Source organism: Ambystoma mexicanum, chromosome 6p, assembly GCF_040938575.1.
Source record: "Ambystoma mexicanum isolate Mex_15411 chromosome 6p, UKY_AmexF1_1, whole genome shotgun sequence".
Lineage (NCBI taxonomy): Eukaryota > Metazoa > Chordata > Amphibia > Caudata > Ambystomatidae > Ambystoma > Ambystoma mexicanum.
In genome coordinates, this window is record NC_090935.1 from 385,869,417 (window position 1) to 385,895,498 (window position 26,082).

The window sequence follows — 26,082 nt, forward strand, 5'->3', positions numbered from 1 at the left end:
TGAGTATGCCGAACAGCGAACAGCTTAAACTATTAGGTATAGGACAATCTGGTTTTCGCTCTACACATGGGACGGAGACAGCAGTGCTGGATTTCAAATCAAAGATTGTGGACAAGGGCAAAACAGCACTACTACTTCTGTCGGCCGCTTACGACCTGGTTGACCATGAGCTACTGGTTGACCACCTGATCACAATAGGAACATGCTCTGACTCAGCTGCTAAATGATTCAAATCCTTCCTCGGACCGAGACAGGCTAGGGTAACAAAAAATTACAATCAACCATCCTCCACACCACTGACTTGTGGCGTGCCACAAGCATCAAGTCTCTCCCCCCTTACTGTTCCATGTGTGCACCAGGTCCTTGTGCGACCTACTGGACAGTCTGGGCGTGCAGTTTGCCAACTCCACGGCCGACACACAGATTCTCATTAAGCTCTCAGGGGCCTATTCCACCGATCTGGATAGAGTGAACAAAATCTTTTCTGCAATTCAGTCTTGGATGGCTTCCAACTCACTGGCCCTCAACAATGAGAAAACCTAACTGCTCATAGTGGGCACTAATCCAAGACTACAAAAATGGACCCCCGAAACAGCCACTTTCACATTGCTTTCAGGATGCATGCAGCACCATCACAGTAAAATACAAAAATACAAGTACCAGAATCCTCAGAGCTAATTAACTTGCCACACCTGAAAAAGAAATGAAGACACGCCTGAAAAAACAAAGAAACTCAGCCTCCCTGAAGATTGATGGAGTCATGCAAACGTGCATTTGGTGGAGAAGCTAATGACTGGTAACAGAGCGCCTGCCTTACTAATCTTTAAACATTATATTTGTATGAGTAGTCAAAACTGTGGTGAGTACTGGCCCATCAATATACAAACCTTAAAGAGCTATGCACAACAGAAAACTACAAAGCATAGCATTTATTACCAAGGTAAAAGCTATAAGAGGAGACTGTGCTGGCTATACCGCCATAGAGTGCGGAAGATGAAAACTTCAAGCATTTGAGGTGGGCAGAGTCCACAATGTCTTACAAGATGTGTAGATCATCTGGATCCTCACATAAAATGAGAACAGATCTTTTACAATGACCTCATCTTTGCGGAACTATCGTGACCATATTTAATGTACTGGCAATTTAGGGTTGATCACGTTGCTATGAATCACTTTCTTTTCCAGCAATCAATAATGATTTATGTACATGCTCTGCCCATGCCATTTTAACAGCCTAGTGATTTGGCTGTATGCAATATTCCAAGCGTTGTGTATATTGCACATGATGAATCTTCTAGAGTTGGATTTCTATTTATTTTCCCTTATGGGTCCAAGCTGAGGCGCATATCGGATATCCCTAACTGACAGAGAAGACAGCTTCATGAAAAAGAGAAAACTATGATGAGAATGATAACAGTAACCTCACAATTGTGTTCTTCTGGGTTGCCTTAAGTTCAGTATTTCTTTCTTCTGTTTCTATTTTCTGTATCGTCCACTTGCTGGTAGAGGGTGGAAATCTCATTGTTGAGCTATTAAGATTTAAGGAGTGCGCAGTTCACTAGTACTTACAATCATTTCCATTCGACCCTGTATAATGCCAATCTTGCTCAAGCAGTTTCCTTTCCATAGTGCAATTGTGCATTGCACCTTCAATGCCTTCAGTTAGGCTAGCTCCACTACAAATTCCGTCACAAACGGCTCACTTATGAGTTTGGTGTGCAGCCGGGATCTGATTACCTCTTAGTTTCTGAAGTTAGCCATATACATTGTGTTCACTGGATCCGGTGCTGTGTTGGGCAGATCTAACTGAGGAAGGTATGTTACAAGACTAGGGGCCCGATTCATGAAATTATTTTGCACGGTTCAAAGTGACTTTACACTGCTGAAAAGTGACTCTATTTATTGGTCATTTGTTAGGCGCTTATAAAATTAGCAACAACTGTTTCAAAGTGCCCATTTATGCAGTACAAAATGAACTTTGCACTGACTTTGCATTGCAAAAATACACGCTGCACAGTTCCACGAATCAGGGTTTGTGTCGGCAGTGCAAAGTCCTTTGGAACCGTGCAAAACATTCCATGGATCAGGCCCTAGAAGTCTGTTTGAGGCCAATGATACAGAAGCTTTTGTAACAGAAACCTTAGAAATGCAGCTGAATGTGTGATAAGGCAGTTCCTGATATTAATAATGATTCAAATAGTTGCCATTGTGTGTTAAAATGGGAATTCTGGTTAGTCATTTAAGTGGAAGAAAAGCCAATGGACTTACAGACTGGTACAGGCCCTGTGTTGTAAAGTGTCAGTGTGTTCCGCAGATGAAGCATTACGCATAATTCTTGACTAACTAGTGATGCCAGCACCGGCACAATTCCAGACCTCGGCAACACTACTGATGAAAGGTTGGAGATGGGGCGGCAAAGTAGAGGTCGGTTAGCCACATCTGGAATCCCGTGCCTGGTGTCGCAGCAGCTCCAGTGCCCAATCTCCTCACCAGCACACACTTCAATGCTCAGTGTGACTGGGATGGGGAAGGCTGTTCATCCTGGTACCACTTGCACTGCCTGAGCTGTTTAAGCTACCGGATTGGAGTTCACTATGCTGTTGCCCCCAGAGACTGGCCAAGCACTTCCACAGCACCTGATTCCTTCCGGCAACGCAGGCATAACCACCTCAACTTATAACTTCAGGGTGAATTGAGGGTATTAACATTGGCTCTTTAGTACATTACCAATGCATATTTGATGGTTCAGAATACTGACTCCATTTCCAAATAAACATACATGGGAAGGGGATGCAAGAGAATCTGCAGATCCCCGGTGGCCATAGTTCTAGTAAGATGTTTATTTGTTTAATTCACAGTTCCCATCATCTTATTATTTTTTTGTTGTTTGAGTTGATTGCTATACCTTTGGTTTTCTGTATTTTAATCATAATATGTATTTGTAATTCATGCTTGGGAAATTCTTATTTTTATGCTAATTTCTTTAACTTTACCACTTGAATGTAAAATAGCTATTCTTTTGATATGTTACATTCTTCAGAGTTATCCAAGAGGCACAATGCTGAGGCCTCTGCGAGATCATTCTCTTTGGCTGTGGCGCAAGGAACCCCCAATCACAAAATGTTGCCATTTGTAGACGTTTCAGAAGTGTATATTTTATGAACTGTGCCGTGGGTGAAGTGTGCAACCTGTCTGCACCCAGATGATCTCTCTGGAACTGTTGTGAGATGAGCATTGCATTCTTCACTTCCGGTTTGTGCTGAATCATTCCTCTATTTTAGTTCTGGGGCAGGAAAGGGAGTGTTTTGGGTGCAGGGTCGATGGAACTGTTAAACTAACACTTCAAAAACCTAACCAGTCATTACAACTCCATATTTTCAAAAATGTGTATCACCTCCATTGTGTTTTTTGCTATAAATTACTAATGGTTTGTTTCTGTTAATGTAATGCATTGTACTTATTGTGCTTACTTTTTACATTTTAATATTGTATTTTCAAAATGTACTCAATTCCATATTTTTCTCGTTCTACAGAGCACTGATACCGTTTGCTTCTTCGGGGTAGGTAGTGCTTAGAAAAGAGCAAACGCTTATTTTTCTAATTAATGTTCTCTTAATACTGCACTTTTCTTTAACGAATTTTAAGACATTTAAGTAGATAAATGTACATTACATTCTACTTACATCCGCTTGAATTTCCAGGAAGATGCCTGCAAAGAGAGAATGAAAATGTAAATTATTCAAAAACGAACATGTGCAGAAATAAGAACCGGAAGATACAACACGGGCATCGTCTCTATGTTACTATTGGTGATTTACAGGAGGATTTACTAAATGGAATTCAGCCACTATAAGCAGGGAACATTGTCTTCAGGCTTTCACAAAATTCATTTGCACATTTGAGTCTGGGCTTCCTTCCTATAGCACATGTGCCTTTTCTGGGGGATGGTACATAGTATTAGCACTGGTGATTGTCACACAGCCAATCAGGAAGCTAGCATGGATCACGGGCCTTACCTACGGGTAAATGCCCACGTTCTATGCCATCTTTTGGTTGATCCTTTTCACGCCCCTGCTTCCTCAAGTGGCCCTCCATCCTCCTCCAGTCCACTCCACTCCACCCCATCCATGTTGTCTCAACACAGTTCGCACTTACCTTACTCTACATTTGCACATTAGCCGTCATCCTCTCCTCAGCTGGTGTCATGGTCACCCTGGAAATGGAAGACAGGCTCCCCTGATAGTTCCAACTTCCATTCACATGGCGGCCATCTTTTTTGTATGGCAGCCATCTTTTTGTATTTTATGTCTTCATAGAGTATACTGGTTATGAACTTTGCGTTGAACATCCTTTCTCCCAACAAAAGAGGCATTAGCATTCCACAGCTGTGCTAAGATGCTAACATCTATAATGGAATGGTTGTCACCACACTGTCAGTAAGCGTTAAAGAAACGATTTGGGAACATGTGCAACGAGGGGTTAATTAACAAATTAGCATTGTGTACCTCAGGTAAGGAGGTATAGATTTTCTGGGTGGAGGGAAATATATGGTCATTAAATGACTATCATGACCAGTTTTGGTTTTCTTGCACCACAAGAGTGATCTACACACATTGTGCAGTGCAATTTTGCACCATGTGTGCAGAAAGCAATAGCTGACATCAATGCAGGGTGATGTTTTCCCTAGTGCAAATAGGTAGAGGAGTTTAATCATATTCAGTCTATTTATTTAATTTCTTTTTTATAACGCGCCTAATACCATACCTGAGCATGGCTTCAGGATTTGAATATCTGTTGCTCAGCGTGGCCTTGTTTCCAAGACCAACGCGTTGCCCCTGTGTTATCCTCCGTTCACATGTAGTTGGGGTCCAAGCTGGGCTGGTTTGATGGAGTGTAAGATGTTTTGAGAGAACTTCATGATCTGGCAAGGAGCGTACGTATGCACCCTCAGGCGGATATCTTTAAACACATTATAATTTGGAAATTATGCAAACGGAGACACAGTTGCACTGCGCCATTGAAATCTAAATATATTATGAAAGAGTCATCTATGTTACAGTTAGCTATTTTGGAAAATGTAAGATGGTGAGCATTTCAGAAATACTCCAACCCTGGAAGGAGTCAATTGCATTTCGCTGAGCTCTCTGGACACGCTCAACACAAAAGAAATGCATGCTCTACATAGCTGCTCCAGTAACAGAACTGGAGTTGCAAGGGGAAGGTCAGAAGGTCAATACCTTTCAAACGCGGATTTGTCAAAGATTGCAATGTAAACATTGCGAATTTTGAACATTCTGCGTTACCTCTCTGAAAACCAAGATTAACAGCTCTCATTAAGCTATTGCATTCTTAAGGAGGGACGCTAATAGTTCCATTTATTTGAAGAATGAGATGTTGGAATGTTTACTTGCCATTATGTGTATTCTGTATGCTAATCTGTGATTTGTTGGTATTGAATCTTTGATGTGGATTGTATGTTCACGTGCAATTGAAAATATGAATTCTGACTGATTCTTTTTTCCTGTGTTTTAGGTTTTGTTAACCAAACCAATAAAGTTAATGTAACTTGTGAGTTGGTCAACTTTTAGTCGCTTGTAACAAAGAAGAGTAGACTATGGCCATGCTCTATATTTTATAGGTCTTGTATGGAGCTGTACGGGCATAAGTGACTACAAAATTGAACATTAGCCTGAAAAAAATCAGATCATGTGCAAAATATGGAGCGATCTTGGAAAAAACAGTAATCACATTCCCCTCCATTTATTTAATAGATGTAGGTTCATAGAATGCTTAAAGGTCTCTTATCACACATTAGGAATCACGTTCTGTAGGTGTGAAGTGAAATATCTTGCGTTCAACAGCGTAAGAGCATTCTGCTGACGTCAAGACTTAGCACCTAGCACCAGACTCACTGGGTCCTCCAGCTGAAGGTACGCATCTTAGAACGGGTGTTTGTATTGTTTCAGTGTGTCCCTCTGGCTTCAATGTGGGGGCTAAGTGATGCTTTTAATGAAAATACACAATTTACGATAAACTAATACCTACGGCTGGCTGTCATTTCTAAAACGAACATGTCAGATTCTTCAGAAAAACTAGACAGAAAATAGGCAGCGTTTTCTCCTCTGTTCTTCTCTTACATCTCAATCCTTAGGTGTAACGAATCAACTTCCGGGGCACCAGTGGTCCAGGGATGAATATCAGGTTCTAAACCATCAATCAGCCCCACACCTCTAGTACACCAGAAGAGATCCTAAAAGATTGGAAACACTAGTCAATTATAAACCTCCTTGTCCAATTTTTGTAACGTGGACAGAACGGCAGGCTTATCTCTGCAAGGTCGTTGATCGTTGGTTAGTTGCAACACAGCAAAAATACAATTATTACCCAATGATAAAAGGGACTGTCCAGTCAAGGTTGCATAAAAATATCTACTTTATTAATATTCAACGACAGTTCTGGCACACTACAAAACCACAATGTACCTAGTGTTTGTAGAAATTCTTGGTGGTTGACAGTGTAGAGTCGATTTCAAGACACTTTGCAGCTTCTGAGACAGAGTTCAAGACGGGAGACTGCTGCAGGTAGCAGGTGGCAGGCAGTTCAGCGAGCGAGGCTGGATGGCCAGGTGCAGGCTGGCCTACACGGCAGCACAGGGTCAAGAATCGTTGTATCAGTGCAGGTTGGCAGGTCTGAATCACTGGTCGAGGCATCTTGGGTGGAATGAGTGAATGCGGCGTGGCAACAGTCAGTGGTGCAGTCAGCTGCAGCTCGAGGGCCTCTGCTGCCTCGAAACAATTTCCTTTAAGGTGTACACTGGTTGTGGCTTGTTGGTTCACTCCTCCTAGCTTCTTCGCTGGGCTTGTGTTGTCCTTTAAGGTGGACGGCCCAAAGCTGAGGAGAGTGCTACAGGCAACAGCCTTGTCCTGTGTTTGGATCAGAGAGTCTATGGCACATCCCCCGCAGGAAGCTTGTTTGCAGAGCCTAGCAGGGCATGCTGTGTGCTGGCTGGGCACCGGTTCTGGGGCTGCTGTAGGGTCTGCTGGATTCAGTATCTCCCTCTGTTCCTTGGGAGAAGTTTAGGGGAGGGATCTTGCTTCCTTCTTGGAGTTCCTGGCTTTCCTTCACTGGTGGAAGGTGCAAGGCAGACTGTACCTTCAGCCAGGGTCCCTATGAGTTCTTCTTGCTACTCCTTGCAAAGCCTTCAGGTGATCTGTCAAAAGAGGGGCTCAACCTTCTTTTAAAGCCAAATGGGCCCCAGTGATTGGTGTAGGCTACGCCTACATTAATGAACCAATCCTGGGTCCCCACCAACAATGTAATGCGTGAGGTCATAACCAGAGTGCTTTGCAACAGGAAAGGTAAAGGGGTGAAAGAATTTACTACTAAGTCCAAGCCATCTTCCCGTCTGTTGTGGATCAAAGGTCGCTCTGGTTAATAGAGCTCTCTGTGGTTCCTGATTAAAGGCATGTCTCCCTTGACGTTGTGGCGAAAACAGACTTTCTATCCCCATCAAATCACATACTTCTACCCTCAGAATGGGGTCCCCCTGTGGGGGTTGCCTACTGTAAACTCATGCACCAGACATGACACTTCAATGCCCTTGTTACTGAGGGGTGGGAGCTGGCTTCAGGTTGACACAGTGCATATCAAATGTTGTTGGGGGTTTTCCTGTCTTTTGTTAGCCTCTGCAGATAGGCCCATGTGGGCCTGTTTGAAGTATACTCTATTAGTACAACGCCATACAGAATTGGATGGCCCACAACTCCTTAGCCCTAAATAACACGAAGACCGAACTCATGATCGTTGCCACCAAGAATACGCGCTGCAAGCTCACTCCTGACTATTCCGATTTCCTGATTGCGGATCACACTATTCCGGTCTCGAAGAAGGTGAAAACCCGAGGAGTTATCCTAGATGGCAAACTGTCAATGAGGCCTCACGTATCTTGTATTAGGTCAGCATGCAGCTTTATTAACAAGTGCATACAATATATTCGACCATTCCTCACCTCTGAAAATTGCGCCTTCTTGTCTACAGCATTAATTAATTCTAGGATCGACTAGTGCAATAGTCTGCTGGCCAACACCACCGCTCGGAACATCAGCGCCCTTCACGTTACACAGAATAATGCTGTACGTACCATCTTCGAGCTCACTCGTCGTACACACATCTCTACATTCAGGAACATTCTACGCTGGCTCCCCGTTAGGCAAAGAATTTCACACAAAGTTCTCACCTTAGCTCACAAGTGCCTATCTTCTTCATGCCCAGTATACCTATCGGATCTTACCAAGAGCAAGACGTCCACTCACAATCTTCATTCATCCGTTGCACCTACACTGGTTCAGCCAAAGTTGAAATTGGTTTGCTTTGGTGGCACAAACTTTGAAGTCCAAGCTCCACTTCTTTGGAACTCTCTTCCTGCTTCCATATGCCTTATTGATGCCTTATTGACAACTATGCTTCCTTTAAAAAGGCCATTAAGACTCATCTCTTCAATCTCAGCCCTGATTAAGTTGCGTGCGTGGTACAAAAATTAAATAAAATATAGTATGCTAATTATGTTTAATTGCTGCCACCATTCTGCCGGGCCAACAAAGGATAGCGCAGATCCATGGAGCCTTTGTTATTTAATTAGGCTGGCCAACGCAGGGGGAAGGATTGCCTACCCCCTTTTGAGATGCCTTGGTGTACTCCTGGGTGTCACATTACAACTAAATGTGACAGGGAGGACTGCACCTGTAGGCTGTGTGTCCACCCAGAGTACGCCAGTCTATGTGTATGTCGTTCGGTGAGCATAGGAAAATATGTGCAGATTAGCCCCACCCATTTTCCAGAGGTTGACCTACCCTCATTCAATTTCAGATAACTTTTTTTTTAAAGCACAGATGAGCACGCAACCACCGTGTGGATGGTCGAATTCCTCACATTAGGAAAGTAGGTTTATTATTTCATCCTTGAACTAGAACTAAATACCAGAAAAAAACATTCAATAACTGATTTTCTTTTAATAACAGCACATCAGCTATGCACAAGTTGAATACATTTCTAATATTACATTCTCACGAGGAATATTTTCCATGTGTTCATCCACGGGTTGTAACAACACAACTAGCAGAGCGGTTTGATAAAACCCCACATGGAATAATATATTCAGTGAACCTTTAGGCAAGGTTTCTCCATTACTTAGACATGCACCCCATCTATAAACAACAAGGGGTCAGGCTACTGGGAAAAGACACCTCAAATCTCTACACCCCAAGTAAAGTAATGCCTATAAACTAGAGAAGCACTAATTGGCATGACCTCTTAGGATGCATATAAACACAATTGGCATCCTCCTGCTCTTAGACATAACCCATCCTGAACAAAGGTCAGGCATTCACTAGTGTGATTAATAACATGTGTATAACATATGCTAAATAGCTCTAATATTGCACTTTTCCAGCACCCTCCAAAGAATCTCCATGTGGAGGCACTAACCCATCCTTCATATGTAGGGCTCTGGGCATTTATTGGGTCTAACACCAAAATACACACAGAGGACTGACCCCCACACGCCCCTTAAGACAATTCATCCTCAGCCACAGGTTCAGTCTCCACTCGGTAACCCAAGTAGCTTTATTTTGAAACAGGTGCCTTCTATCCCTCAAAGCCTTACATTCCAAATGGCTTTCCCTGATTTTGGAACACAAGGCTACTACTTATTACACCACCGCCATTGCGGAAGCCTCAAGCATGAGCACAGCCCTTTTCAAAGCAGTCAAACACTGCTTGAACCCCACACCAGACTCAGAGGAACGGGAATTCTGGGAGAAGTGAGTGGCTATCAATACGTTCTTTATCAACAACATTAGTACCATCAGACTCCACACCGAGGGTTCCAAAACCTCTAAATCCCCTCTATGTCCCCCCCAGAGACCATTCCACTCTGGATTGACTTCTCTCCCCTCTCGCCCGAAGACACCTCATACAGTCATGCATCCTTAAAGCCAGCTTCTTACCCCTATGAGATCCTCCCAGCCAACATCCTTAAAATACACTTACCAGACCTGCCCTTACTGCTCTTCTTAGGATGGTTAATGCCTCCCTCACCAAGGGTACATTCCCAGACCTCATAAAAACAGGGCTTGTACACACATTCCTGAAACAAAAACACCCCTGACCCAGAAAACCTAATAAACTACCAGCCTATCATGAGTCTCTCGTTACTTGGCAAAGTCATTGAGAAGGTAGTTGCTAGTCAACTTCTTACAAATAGCAAGAAACTTGGTCTTTTCCGAGATTACCAATCTCAGGTCCACCCTAAATGCAGCACTAAAACAGTCACCATCTAGGTAGTCAACAACGCCCATCAGACAAAGCGGATTCATGTCTGCTAATCCTGTTTGACTTCCCAGGTGTTTTCAACAGCATCGGCTATTACACACTACTCATCCTTCTTGAACACAGGATGAACTTCTCTGGCACTGTACAGAACGGTTGATGTCCTACCTATCATGCAGACACCAGGCTGTCTAGATGGATTCCCTCAAGTTCGAACTACACTCCATCACCTGTGCAGTGCCTCTGGGTTCCATTCTGACATCGGTCATCTTTAATCTCTATATGGAACCACAATTCAACTGGGGTAACACCCTCCTCGCAGGCCTCTCGGCTGCTCACCTGGACCACTTCAAAGCAGCCCATCATGCTGCAGCTTGCCTCAACATTGGTTCTAGGAAATTTGGCCACATCACCATTACCTTGCATGAAATATGCTGGGTCCCAATCCCAGCTGGCATCTGTTTCAAAACCAGATGCCTCACTTACAAGGAAATCAATGCCGGGATTCCAGCATACCTGATGGCCAACTAAAACCTTAGGGCAGCATATGATCCTTGAAACTAGACTGGCCCACAAGGAGAAAACTAGGAAACAGTCCATCTCATGGTGCACACCGGTCCTCTGTAACTCCATCCCAGTGGCATTCCGGGCTCCAACAAGTCTCCTTCAGTTTAGGAAAGAACTGAAGCCCTGGCTCTTCCAACAACCCCTCCGTGTAACCTAGACTCCGGCTATGTTCATCCATACATGGTGCTATGCTACTTATTACTAATGTTTACTTGATGACTTGTTAAATTCCCGCTACCAATGTTTTGCTCTATGACCTGTACAGCGCTCGACTGATCCGAAGCAAGGTTTACCCTTGAAAAATGTAATAATAATAAAAGACATACTCTTCAGCTTTCCCCGGGAGCCTTGAGTTGTCAGTGAAAAGTCTGCTTGTTGTGGGGGTCCGGCAATGGCCCGTACCGCAGTACTGGGTCCCCCGGATCATAAAGGGGAACAGGAGACACAAGGTAAGTGCATGGCATGCTCTGACAACGTCCTTACTCGGAAGGCCTCAGCCCGCAACCGTTTATTACTCATGGCCCCGCCTGTGCGCAGTGATGTGTCAGAAGTGCTCTGAGGGGAGGCTACAGCCTCAGGACACAACACTGCCCTCCGTCTCACCTCTGGCTTTCTCGATTTTCTTAGCACCTGTCGCCCATTTGGTGCCTTGCAGTTACTTATTTTCCTAAGGTGATTGATTGTCAAAACAAAATAATATTGCAAATATGGGGACCTTGGTTCAAAGTAGAGCACTACTAGGCTTTGTGGTAGCCATGCCAATGTGACACACTGGGGTGTTGCTAGGTCTGGAAAAGATCCGGGGCTACACTGATATCGGGACTAATCAGCCTTTTGGTTGTAGCTCCTGAGCTTCTATCCGAGGCTACATCCAAAAGGCCCGGTCTATAGCCCCCTCAGCTCTGGTGACACACCAACGGGTCTGCCAACAAGGAGAAACAATGCCCTCGGACACCGCGGAAGGCCAGAGGATCGGGAAGGGGAGAAGAGGTGAAGAAAATGAAGTGGTTGCAGGCGTGGGGGAGAGGATAGGTAGAATAAGCAGGCGGCAGCAAAATGGCCTTTGAGGTAATGGGCTATTTAGAAAGGAAAGTCATCTCAGAACAAGTACTTATAATAATTAAATGCCTGCAATTTAATTACTAAAAAAGTATTTAAAACCATAAATATGTATCCAGACTGTTAACAAACTTAAATATGCAGTTTAAAAATACCACATGGAGCAACAACCCATTCACATCACGCATTTTTTTTTATTTTGAGCTATTAGGTGGCACTTTAGCACCGCATATGAGCTGAAACTATTGCATTAGCGTATAGCTAGGAAGAAATCGCATATGAAGAGGGACACAAAGCTTGCAGGTGTTGTTTGGCTAATTGCCATCCAATTGAAATGACCATGATAGTCCGGCTGGCCCTTGCCACTCAGTTTCTGCCCCGCCCAAAACACCTCCTCATGGGAACTCTTTGAGCTCACTTTAATCAAGCATTACCATCAAACTGTGGACCCAAAGTGCCTGCCAATGTTTATTTTTTTAAAGCAGAGTTCTGAGAGTTAATTACTTAATTAGAGTTGTAAACATGGCACTGGTGTAGTAAAAATATGTTAACAAGGTCTGGCTTCAGCCACTCTATTTATAAGCACTATGTGTGCCATTCACGTAAATCCTGTCAAAACCAACCCTTAACAAAGTTAACAGTTTTGGCTTCTGTAAAGGTTTTAGACATTTGCAAGACAATGCTTTTAGATGCCCGTGTACTAGAACCATTTTGCATCTGCTACTATCGGTAGCCAGTCAATAACATTAGGGCAGTACCTGGCAAGTGCCTTTGCCATGCCTAGACAAAAGCCCAAACTGTTGTCATTGCCAATGTTTGTATTCGTCCCTGCTTTTGAAAAAGTAAAGAGGTGTAAGTTGCAGTGGAACATTGGGAGCTCTGTTGCAGTCAATGTAATCATGCGGGAGAGGGCATATAATGTTTGATAGAAGTCTTCTTCCCTCAACATTTCTAAAACGTTCACCTCTTACTCTGTTTAATTCAGGCAGTGAAATCCATGAATAATATTATAGCCCTTCAGCTACTAAGCAGATTCGTGTATAATCTCACCTTATTATAGGCCTCACTGATGTCTATATTAAAGGAAAAAACTTTAGTTGCAGAGAAGTTAAGGTGTGAACTTAACGCAACAAACCCCCTGAAATTTAGCTAAATCCACCTTAACTTCACACGCCCTGTTGCACAGCCTATGACCACAATGTTGACATCACAGATCACATCACTGATGACATCACTAATAACATGTTGTATGAGAACACTGATGACATTACAAATCACATCAGTGATGGCATTACTGGTGACAATACTAATTACATCAATAATGTAATTATTGTCAGTGCACCCTTTCCGGCGCCAAAGCCATCCCGGTGCTGTTATTTTGGCGCAAAGGTTGTTTGGGCGTGGCTGACATTGCAGCCAGGTCTAAATGCCCTCATGCCAAATAAGATCACAGGACTGCAGTGCAACAAACCTCGCCACCTCCCAGTTGCATTGCTTTTCCTTAATTAAATGAAATTAGTTAAATAAATAAAAACATACAGACTTGAACTCTGGTCTGCCAGAGTTCAAGGCCCATCATTTAACCATCAATGACATTTGTGATGTCATTTTTGATGTCCTTGGTGTTAGGTTTAGCAGTGCGCAGTGGTGGCGCGAGTTATGGTTGCTTAGCTTACCAGAATTTCGAGGGTTTTTCGGTTTTACTTGGAACCATAACGTCCCTTTAACAAAGTTATTTCACTGAATTTCATGGGTTTTTATTAGTGCACCTTAACCGTAACGTCCATTAACAACGTTTTTTCTGTGAATATTATATATGCACGTTTTCTATTTGTTTTATTTGTCCCTGGTCTATGTCCCATTTTTTTTTACACCCTCATAAACTGGCTCACCACTTGTTCTCATCTTTCTGCTGTTGAACCGCCACCCTTCTGGGCAATGCCGCTGCCATTTGTAAATGTGTTATTGATCAAAATTGACATCCCTGTTCGTGAAATAATTGCAAATAAATAAATAAAATAAAATCAAATCAGAGCGAGACATAACGCAGAGCTGCAAGTGCTGCAATGTGTTCACGGGCCTAGCTCTGCCTGGGGACCGCGAATACATTATTTAGAAGATTATGTTCCTCCATAAGCAATGCATGGCCTGTGAAGCCTGCTTGCTATGTCACACACTTCAGGACCTGCTGCTTTGTGCATTGTGTTATGTTACATTACGCTGAGGTGTGTCAACGTGCCCCTAGATCCTCTTGTAGCATGATCTATGTTGTTGCCAATGGTCTCACTGTTGCCCGTATCAGCATGATTTCACACTTGCCTCAGTCAGGAAGCTTAAACTAGAAGGTGTGTTGAGCGGGAAACACGCTGGTCTTACCTGCTCATGCTCTCCTGCTCGGCAACATCATCATAGACTTCCTGGTCATTGCACGTGGCCAGGGGCAGGCCACTGCTTCGGAGCTTGTCCTTTCTCTTCAGGGTGTTGTAGTCAATCTGCACGGAAGTTATTTTGACATAGCCATCTAAACACGGGTAGAATTGGGATATGTTAATGTAATATAAATAAACCCATCTAAGCATACACTAGACATTCCATAATGCCATTGGTCTCACACAAACTCTGCACATGCTCGACTAGCAAGCTCGGTCACTCCTCGTGAGCATTCAGAGTGATGCGATCCTTTGCCGCCTTCATAGGAAGGGATCTAGTACTAATGAGGCCATATTACCAAGGCGACGGGCCCACTCTTTCGGTAACGGGCGTTGCCCAAGTCATGGGCCTGAGTGACGCCGAAGTAAATATCGCCATTAGCACCCGTGTAGTTTCCTACATGGGTGCTAATGGTGTAAAAACAAAACGTACCTTTGCTGCACGCCCCGGTCCCGCGCAGTGTTTCTGCCAGCGAAGTCGTTTCCCCGTTGATGACTGCGACATTATCAACATGAGAACGGACTTCACTGACAACAGCACTGCACGGCGCCGAGACGCGCAACAAAGGTACGTTTTGTTTTTACACCATTAGCACCCATGAAAGGAAACTACACGGATGCTAAGTGGTGAAGGGGGAGCGGGGAAGGGAAGGGAAGCACCCTAAACCAATGAAAACATGCTCAGAACGCAGGATTTCCTTGCTTAATGCAGCCCGCCTTCCAAGCATTTTCATGCGTTTACGACCCTGCCCAGGGTGCTAATATTCCAAGTGCCATTATTTGTATTGTTATGGATGTGACATGTTCAAATAGATGGTAAAAGCAGGTATCCGTCGCACGAGAAAGACAGATGTGAGCACCTCACCCCCTACCACTTCTCTCATAACCTCTAACTGTCAATCAATCCGTCATTCTTTCTACTCCACCCCCCAATCGTCCTTAAAATTGTTAACCTTGCTGTCTTTCACTGTTTCCAGCTGAGAACATATTTTTTATTAATTTGCATTTTTAAAGTGCTCACACTGCCTGGTGGTATCGAGGCACTGTTACATGAATTTGTCTTAGTTGCGTATTTATAGCACGCTTAATACCCAGAGGTTTCTAAGTGCAAACCCAGGGATTGAACCTGTGTTGCTTCATGTCATCTTGTTTCCAAGGCGAGCACGTTGCCACTGAGCTATCCTCCCAGGGCATAAAGAGAAGGGGCATAGCTAGAAGGAGTTCTTGGCTAACTAGCCTTCCGCCTCCATCTCGTACCTGCCACTTCACCATCACGTAATACTATTGTAACTGCACTAATTTCCATTAAGGATCATTTTGACCTGTTACTTTGATTTTGGTGAAAATAGTACATCAATAACAGAAAAACTGTTTTGAGTCACACTAAAAATAAAACACGGTTTCACCTGCAACTCGTCAAAGAGCTGGTGGGCATTGACCTTGATGCAGTCCCAGCTGGAGTATGCCAATGTCATTTAGTGGTTACTGGACTCCAGTGGGAACCATATCCACCAGTATCATGAGTCCGGCCCAACAATTCTCACTGAGCCTCTTAAAAAATACTCCCTTTCCAGATGTATACACAGTCCTACACCATAACAGGTGTATTTGTAGAGCGCACCTTCACCCCCAGAGGGGCATTTTGGTGCTATTGACAGATAACATGTTTCACAATTTAATGGTACTCATTTTATCGACCGTGGAAGGACGAAAGGCTGAGTGGACTTGCCAGGATTTAAACCTGTGACCATGAGGTCAAACACAGAATCCTGCAATGGATGCATTAGCCCACTGAGCCTCAGACCAGGTTGATTATTATTGATGTATAATACACCAACAAACTGCCTTACACCATCTTAAAACGGATTTATTTACATAACAAACCCTAAATGGATGATTAAAACCATAAAACCATCTCTCACACCCTAAAGTACATGAGGACGACAAGGAAAGAAAAAGCAAAACAGAAAGCTACCATATAAGACATTAGAAAGTGTTTAGTTTTTCTGAAAAGGAGAACTTTTGGTGATGAAAGTAAGATGCTTTATTTTTGTGTTCTTTCTTGGTATTCTTCATTGTGAATGGATGTTTGCTGGCAATGCTATACAAGCGAGCAAGAGCAAAAACCTCCACGGGCTCCAACTTTCATAGAAAGTTTCACTCTTCCTGATGCCGTCTTTCTCCGGACGCGGTTTACTAATCCTATGGAGCGCGACACCGGGAGATAACGCTGGTTGCCATGAGGACAAGTGCTAAGGACGTATTGAATAACTAGTCCTGGCTTTGAACATCCAAGACGAATTGACTGTCCGTTTAATAAGGAAGAAAGGCACTAATAATATAACCTCAAGAAAGAGAAAGACGGCATCAGGAAGAGTGAAACATTCTATGAAAGTGAGAGCCCGTGGAGGGCATGGACGAACCCGCAGGAACATCCATCATTTTGGGAAGATCTGATTGGCTGGATTCTAACCCACAAATGAAAATTGGATGTATTCCAAACTTCTGGATCAACCTCGGTGATTGAAAGGTGGAGGTGGTGTGGCTCACCCTACCATGTGATACAGGATATAGCAAGAATCCTGTTTTCTGTCCTGAAGAAGGTTGCATTACTATGGGACTTTAATTGAGAAGTCTGACGACAACTGAAAAATGTGTAGACATATAACCTGTAGGAATAAGGACATACAGTGTTGGTTTACCTAATGAATAGTCAAAGAGAAACAAAGAAAATGGAGTATTGTTGAGCACAGTGACCTATATAGAGGGTCACCTGTTGCATGAGAGTACAGTAAAGTGTGAGGAAGAAAGGGAAGTGAATAAATGGTGGAAATGTGTTGTGAGTGAGCCCAATGTACTGCTTGGTTTTATGGAATTGTACTGATGAAATTGTATGAATTGTACATGTCAATTGATTTACGTTTTTATGAAATGAATAATGATCAAAATTGATTTTGTACTACAACAATTGGTTTATCAATATATATGAAAAGATAAACCGGATTTAAGGTGTCATCTCTCATCCACTGGTGCACTGCTGTTTTTGTAGAGATTCTACAGCCCAAAGGATCAGGTCGGAACTGGGCATTCCCCTTTTTTTGTTTAATACTGAGAATTTACAGGCCAACCCAATGAAATAAAGACTGCCAACCAAAGCGGAGAGAGAATATATTGGGCGAACCAGAAGAATAAACTGTACCAGTAGGCAGATTGTCTGGAAGAAGATATAAAAAATGTGGGTTGGGTTCAGAAATCTGCCACCTGAGACCATTCCCAACACTAGTGTAGAATCCCTTACAGGCCGTTCTAGTTGAGTTTATGTTATGTTTATATATTAGTGGTAGGGTCAGACCATAGGTAGATTAGATTTTGGATTGAGGACTGGATTTGATTGGAAATCATCCGGAAAGCACCCTTTCATTATTTTCATTAAATAGGGCATAGAACCACCGTAAGTGCAGAAAAAGCGTTATTTTATTTAGTACAATAAAACTTCCAACTGCAAATATGACCACATAGAACTTAGTTGGAGGGGCAAACCCTCTATGGAACTGTGTTGTAATTAAGGACTCCATTCCAGTAGGGTGTATGCAGGATAATGACCGGTCTCAGCAGTAGCTCCCCGTCCAATCCTGAAGTCTCCTGAGGTGCCTACTCTTGCAAGAGAGTGCTCATTCGCCACTGAGGTGGCTATTGTACAGGCAGCTGGTTCTGTGATCTTGGGGTTGCCTACTGGTGTAGAAAAGAAACCTAAGATGGCAGACAGGGGAGTTTCAGATCTGAATAGCCTGCCAGAAATGAGTGATTTGTTTTCAGCTGGAGTCCCAGGACAGGGTGACTTTTGCTAGGTACAAATAATCTGTCCCAGCCTAGTGAGTCTGTTGAGGCAGACAGAGGGGCAGGCACAGGGTGGAGGTCCTGAGCCACTTCAAAAAAGTGGAACAAGCGAAAAGCAAAAACCCTGGCCTCTTTCAAAACCAGTAACAGATGTAAGGTAAAGACTTGACCAGTTCAACATCAAGAAGCCCAAGAACCCTGGGGCAAGGCACACCCACGAGTTGGTTGTACACCCAGGAACTGATTGTTCACCTAGGCATCAGGACTTTCCTATCACTTGGCTCTCGACACCCTTGATGGTCACTAAGTCATGACTCGGGCATCAGACAGCTTGTCAGATAATTTTTACAATACCTGTGTAGATTTAAAAATGGGAACTGTGCACTCAGTCCAGTTTTGCCTAGGCAGTGACAGGCCAAGAAAGACAGACCGGACCCCCTTGAACCTGACTACCTGTGGTTGGATGGTCTTGTGAGAGGAAAGGAAACTTCTCTCAAGTGGGATACTCTCAAGGTATTATAGCTAACTGTGAATCCCATATCATATCTGTGCAGACACCACAGATAATCCAGCAGACTTCTGCTTGCCAAACATCCTTCCAGCAATAGAAGGCTGTTTGTGCAGGGCATCACTTTGAGGACTCCGAGACTATGGGAAGGGAAATAAAAGCCAGAACGGCACCTGTAAAACAGGAATTGGACTAGACCTGGCGCAGCAGAGTTCAGATGTTGCTGATTAGCCCACTGACCACCTTCACAGGCAGCAGTTGGGATCAACACGCATGTATAATGTTCATGAGTGATTTTGTATGTCTCGAGGGGTGAGGGGAAATGAGAACAGCGCTCCCCTATCACACTGTAGAAATTGCTACTGATTTGCTATGTATTCTACAGAAATCAGCAAAAAAGCCTGGGCCTGTCATCAAGCAACGCTATAGTAAGTCAAAAAAGGACAGAGAAGGTTCTATCTGTCCCTGCCTATATTTGTTCCTATCCCTAGTCGGTGCTAGTGCACCACCTGTCTAATAGTGGATAGAATAAGAAGAGAGCAATTTATTAATATTTTTACTCATTTTTTCTTTCATTTGTTGGTGCTTGATTGACTAGTGGCCCAGACATTGTTGTGTTCTGAGCTATTCATGGTGTGAATCGGGTGCAGAGCACAGATCAGAAACCCTTGCTTCTAAAGAAATTAAAGTATGGCGTAAGAACAATTACCAAGCAGTATTAGGACAAAAGTATTGCTTTATTGACCATTACTGAAGGTGAATGGACACGGTTTTAAAAACTATCTCTGGTTTCAAGACTAAAACTATCTTGTTGTGAAGAGTATACCAGGGGGGCAGATACTAGAATGTCTTAGTCTTCCTTTGGTACGTATGTGGTTTGCGGCAGAATCCTTACTGCCGTCTCCACATGGGGCTACCGGTTTCGGTGGCCTAGGTCATTAATGCCACCTTCTTCAGGACTGTCTTCATAATGAGATTGCAAGGTAAATCTGCTAAGTGGGTACAATTATGTAGAACTCTCATATTCTATGTCCAACATTCAGTTCTAATAGTGGTACAGTCTCACCTCAGACTCATTTAAGGAGACATTCAGACTGACCAGGTCACTAATATGACTTTGGTGCAGAGTTGCAGCTGTATTGAGTGCCCGTGATCACACAGTATTGCTGTGTTACTGAACACCTGCAGTGTTTGAAATTCAGACATAGAACCCTTAAATCAGGCTTGCTCTTGTCTAATCACCTGTAGAGATTTTACTTTAAATGATGGGGCCCCCACTCCTTCTTGCATTCACTTTGGAACAAACCCCTGAGGAAGTTTCCATTGGACCTTTGTTTGGGGAGTTGACTTTTTTGAGCTCTCCACCAGTGACATGAAGACTGAGTGTACAAGGCAGAGGGGAGCTTTGTTCCCAACTGATCCCCAATGCACATTGGGGGTGACCTGCTGCTGGAACAAGACATGCATTTCTGACTGCCATACTGCTGCTCAGGACCTCATCCTGTTGACGGACTTTCTGAACATGTGGGCAAGCCTCCCTTACTTGGGAGCCTGAGAAGAAGGGCATACTTGTCCCTGATAACTCAGAGTAGGACTCACAGTATTCTGAGCATCCCGAGGGCCAAGACAGCGGCAAGAAACCCAGGGCTATTCTCCCATTGTCTTCCTGTGGATCCTCTGTTCGGGTGGCCACAGATGGGCAACTGCTGCTGGATCCCAACCCTGGGGTTGGAAAAGCGAGGGAGAATCACCCGAGTGGAGGGTCTCGGGGGACGGGTGGGGAAGTGCCTTTGGGTGAGACACGGTATCCCCCTCAGTCCTGCTGTCCATCAAACTCCCATCCCTCAGCTGTAATGGGTTATCTCCACTCACAACTCATGACTCCAAACCCCGTCTGGAAATCTGGTAATCTATCCAAAGAATCAGGGGCAACCATAAACCAATCCAAAGAATCAGAGGCAACCATAAACCCTAGGATCAAACAATCACTGCCACTGCTTCTTCCTGTATATCTTGTGGTGTCCCGCAGGGTTCCTCCCTATGTCCTTCACTTTTTAACATCTATATACAGCCCTTGATCCGCTCCCTCTGCTTCAGGTGCTACTCGTATGATGATGACAACCAGATACTGGTTTGTTTAGATCTGAACCAGGCAGAAGTGTTGTTGTGCCTGAGTCAGTGTGTGGTGGCTGCTGGGGACTGGATGGGTAAAACCTGGCTGAAATTGAACTGGGACAAAACCGAGGTTTTGGTGGTGGGCCACCTCCCCAACCCAGCTCTCTGGACTCCACCCATTTGGCCTTCTGCACTGGGTGATTTCCCTCGCCCTGTGTCGACTGTGAAAAATCTTGGGGTTGCTCTATTATCTACTTTGTCTATGGCTGTTCAGGTTAGAACACTGTGTAAGGCTGGCCATTTTCATCTGAGGATTCTGTGCAGGGTTTTACCCTTCTTGCCATGCCATCTTAGACCTCTGGTGGTGGCCTCACTGGTGCTGAGCCGTATAGACTATTGTAACTCCTTGTTTTTGGCTTAACCGGTGGGGCTTATCCGCCGGCTGCAGTTGTTGCAGAATCTGGCTGCTAGGGTGGCCACTAACACTCCTTACGGTGCCCATATCTCTCCAGTCATGCGTTCCCTCCACTGCTTCCTGTCGCCAGGCGCATAAAATTTAAGGCCCTCTGCTTCGTTCATCGGGCGTGAACTATGTCTGGGATAAATTCCCTCTGTGCCTCCCTACCCGAGCCCTTCACTCAGGGAGTGCCGGTTTAACCTCTGTCCCTAGGATCCGTCTCTCTTGAGTGGGCGGTCGTGCCTTTTCTGTGGCGGCCGCCAATCTCTGGAACATGCTCCCTCTGGCTATGAGATCTACTCCTAACCATTTGCAATTAAGGCATCTTTTGAAAACGCTTCTCTTCTGAAACATCCTGGACTATCTAGTTGTGTTTGATGTTTTAGCACCAACATAATACTTTATAAAACTATATAACATAACATAACATAACACTATCTTGTCTTTCAGTAGAGCATTTGCCTTTAGCTTCACCTTAACTGTCCCACTGGCCATAAGTGAACGCTTAAGAAAAGAAGGTGTCCATCTGACCCTAACACCCACCCCACTGACTTTCCCTAGGACAAGAAAACAAAGTAGACGTCCAAAAGAAAACTTTTCATTACATAGAGGAGAATCATCACACCCACATTTTCATTTTCCACCCCCTGCCCCACCCACACAGTTGTCAGGAGTTTCTTACACTCAAAACCCCTCTCTCTCTCTCTCTCTCTCTCTCTCTCTCTCTTTCTCTCTCTCTCTCTCTCTCTCTCTCTCTCTCTCTCTCTCCCCAATCACTGGGACGAAGAAGAGCATACTGGGAGGAATGCAGATTATCCATAGGAAGCAATGGGAAATTGATTCCTATTGGCATTCTCCATCTGTCCCTTTAACCAGGACAGGCAGTGTCAGGCAATTCAGGTTGACCATCCACACATGACTCCAATTAACTTTCAAGGCAGGTATAAAAGGTGTGATTCAACACAAAGGTTAAAGCGAGTTGGGAAGGGGGTCCAGAGCAGAGAAGCAATGGCACATGGAGTTGCTGGAATGACCGTGGGGAGGTGGGTTTGCTGCAGCATCAATTTCTGTCAGCGGAGCAAACCACTATCAGTTGGGGACGCTGTGCGTCCTGTGGACGGTACTTCAATAGCCATGTCCCTGCTGGCGCTTAAAGGACCAATGCTTGTTCACTTGGGGCCAGAATCTGAGGGGCAGGTGGTGAGACCCTGACCTCGGCCTCATGCTGTTGCAGGAATCGGCTGCTTTGCAACGCCACCCGGTGAGTCGTGTGAGAGAGACTCATGTAAGCGTGCAAGCAGGCGTAGCAGCGTTTGAGGAAGGCACCAGCAAGCAATGACAGGTGAAAGAAAGCAAAGTGTAGCGCGCGAGTAGTGCTGAAAGAGCAAACTCAAGGAAGAGTGAAAGATGAAATTGAAACGGGCAAGCGACCCGAACATGAGAGAAATAGGAAAGTAAAAGCGAAGATGAGAGAAAGAGGAAAGTAAAAGCGAAGAGGCAAATCGGGTAAGTGGCCCGAGCACCGAGGGAAAAAGAAAGTGGAAAGCAGGATGGGCAAGTGGCCCAGTCCAGCGAAGAAAGGAGAACAAAGGTGCAGGAGTGCACGAACAAGTAAAAGTAAGCAAGTGGCCAGAAAGAAGAAAAAGGGTGTAGGAAGCACCGGAGTAAAAGAAGGGGGAAAGAGAGGTGAATAACCAGGGTTAAGCTGTCAGAGTGGTCGCGCAGGAAAGAAAAGAATTGCCCTGCATTCTCGAAAGTCTCTGCCCTCCAGGAACTGTATGCTGCATGAATTTGAGTTGAATAAACTGAGACTTGGGGAAGGTAACCCCTGAGTCAGTATGTACTGGTGGCTGAGAAAATTACTTTGAACATCTTTGATTATTTTCTTTGGAGAGCGACCTAACATTTGTAAAGTGCACGTTCACCTCCTAAGGGGCATCTTGGTGCTAATAACAGATGTTTATTGTTACCCAACTTAATGGTACTCATTTTATCGACCTCGTATGGATGAAGGGTGAGTGGACCTGCCGGGATTCGAACCTGTGACCATGAGGCCAACACAGGCCCCTCTAGTGGATGCCTGAGAGGTCCATAGATATGATTTACAAGACTGTGTGTTGTTTTGGGAACTTTGGACATATCGCACCTCAGGTGAGGGAATATCTGGGATACTTACAGTGAACTGTTATTGGGATATATGCTGGCCGGCCAAGAGCTGTAATGTTAGGGGAAGCTGACCTGGGCGATCGAAGAACCAACCCCTCGCTGAGACCAGGAGAGCCACACCTCATAAGGAAGACATTGCTGAGCCAGAACTGGTATCTGCCTTGTTTTTGCATCACTATTTTTATTTTATCAGAGACCCCCCTTTTCACACTTTTGTTAGTTTGTGAGGGCAAGCGTAGGTTGAGACACAGACAGACTTTACTTTGGGACTTACAGACTTTGACAACCTTAGTTACATCAATTGAGGGACTTTTCCCTTTAGAGTTAGGGCCAGTTAGGAGTTCTACCAATGCCAACATTTTGTTTAATAAAGGTTTTTTACTTTACTTGACAAGTCTGCGTCTCTCTTGATACACTGCTTGTCTCACACAGCTCATCACCTCGAGCAGATTGAACTGACTTTGAATCAGGCTTGCAGAATCTCGAACCTCAGAACCCAAGGAAGCTGCTTTTGGCATTCAACTGAATCTTTGAGCCATTGTGCTTGCAACCTTGAACCTACCGAATGCTGCATTGTATCCTTTTGTAGCCCATCACCTGCTCAGCTCGAACCTACAGTTTATTGTTGGAACCGATGCAAACTGCTGGTGTGTCACTCATTGACTCAAACCAGCAGTTACTGAATGACTCGATTTGCCTAGACCTTGAATCGCTGCTTCGTTGAACTGCACATGCATCGACCTGAACCAGCAGTTACCACACGTCCAGAACCGCTCAACTCTGACTCCGAACCCATCCTGGCGAGCCTTTGGAACTGCATCGCAGAACGCTGCACTCTAACCAATTCGACGCCAGCTTGCTGCTTGGGCCAACATGATACGCCGTACCAGAACTTAGCACAATTCACTCACAAAATAGCTGGAAGCCTGGTTCGAGGTTGTTTATCCACCAAGAAGGTACTATTGACCCATAACTGCCCATGTGGTCCCTGGCAGGCCCCGAAGACTGATTAGGTGTCTAGCACCTTTTTCAATCAAAGACATATTCTTTTCTAAAAAAAAGAACATTGTGACTATTGAATTGTCTTTCACCCTTGTATTCTAGTCCTGAGGGCTGCATTCTTTCTTTTCATGCATATTTTCTGTTATTTCCACAGAGTGGGTTTTGTACAGTTTTTGTATTTAGTTTTCTTGCAGATGGTGTGTTTTAATTATAGTATATCCATATGTATAGAACCTTCATTGGACAATCCCTTTCACTTGGAATGTTATACTTTGTTGTTTGGGTGGCTACTGAATCATATTTACACCCTTCTTGAGAGTATAGCCTTCCCTCAGTCCACATTACCACAAAAGGCAAATTAGGTATATCTCTGCTTTACCTTTTTCATTGGTATCACTTTTGGCTTGTGGAAGTGTGAGGACTGAGTGAGTGGTTTTACTGCTACAGACCGTGGTACTCCTGCAGAGCAGAAGTCATTTCGTCATAGAGTGTCAATAGAATAAATATCATTAATTCAAAATGCTGCTGTGCATTGGTGTATATATAGAAAATAAGGCAGTTGGGGATTGTTTTGAACTAAATCTGCCACAATTTCATGTGTCAGTATCTCCAATGTAGTACTAAAATAAATTGTCATCATGTTCCTGATGCACACATTTACCATTGTGTGCCTCATGCTGGACAGGTGGACAATCCTGATCCTCCTGCTGGCCACTGTCTGGATCCTGTGGCTCCAGGTCAGGCATGGGCACCAAGCTCCTGATCTATGTCATTCAAAATACAGTACAGGATTACACCATTGTCACCCTTCTCTTGCCTGTAGTCACAGTGCTCTGCCCTTACGATGCAGGCACCAAACCCAGAGCTTCAGGAGTTCAAATGTCTGTTCTATGTAGTCGTCATTTATATAGAGCTATTTTCCCATTTGTATGGCCTCAATGCACTTTGTGGTTGGAACTGTGATACTGGAAATGCATTGGAGGGACAGGACCTCCATGCTTTTGTCCTGTACTCCTTTATCATGTGTGGTCTGTGTTGTTTTCTGCACAGGAGTCCAGTTGGGACCCCTGGCAGTGCAGCTCTTCCTCTTTTTGGTTGTGGTGAACAGAGACCTTTGGGATACCCTTATGGCACCCATGGGTGGGGGTACAACCCTGTACCCCTAGTGTATGTTTTTGGGCACTTGTGTGTTGCCCACAGATCAGGGTAAGGGCTGGTGGCAGCATCATGCTGATATGATAGGAGCCTTGAATATCCTCAATTTTGGGATACCCAGGCCCTGCCATAGGAATCAGTTGATTTCCGATAGAAGGCAAGATGGCCCCGGGGCCTCTTGGTTTCTAATGCCTGTTACCTTGTTTTCCCAAAGTCGTGGGAAGCCCTCCTGACTCAGTCCCTTCCCCTGACTGGCTGTTGGGTGGAAGAATCATATATGGTATTGTGGGGATGCCCCGGCCAGACTTCTGGAGTCTTCCCAGAGACTGTATGTTGTGGGTACACCCTTGGGGTGGGACCTGTGTGAATAGAGTGTGTGACCAATATGCATTCTATGGTATGGGTATCTGGTTTCTGTGTGCGTGATACCATGAATGAGATAGCCCTGCCTGAAACTGACA

At 44.4% G+C, this 26,082-nt stretch overlaps 1 protein-coding gene across 3 annotated transcripts in view; it reads right to left on the bottom strand.

The window, feature by feature from the left end:
- The window catches only part of FYB1 (FYN binding protein 1), an 838,597-nt gene that overhangs the window by 189,538 nt on the left and 622,977 nt on the right, over nt 1-26,082 (bottom strand). For all 3 annotated transcript variants that reach the window (XM_069627166.1, XM_069627167.1, XM_069627165.1), the window contains exons 9-10: nt 14,329-14,473; nt 3,684-3,709 (exon numbers count right to left, since the gene is read on the bottom strand). In XM_069627166.1, coding sequence (XP_069483267.1) covers nt 3,684-3,709; nt 14,329-14,473 — 171 coding nt within the window. The remainder of the gene's footprint in view (nt 1-3,683; nt 3,710-14,328; nt 14,474-26,082) is intronic.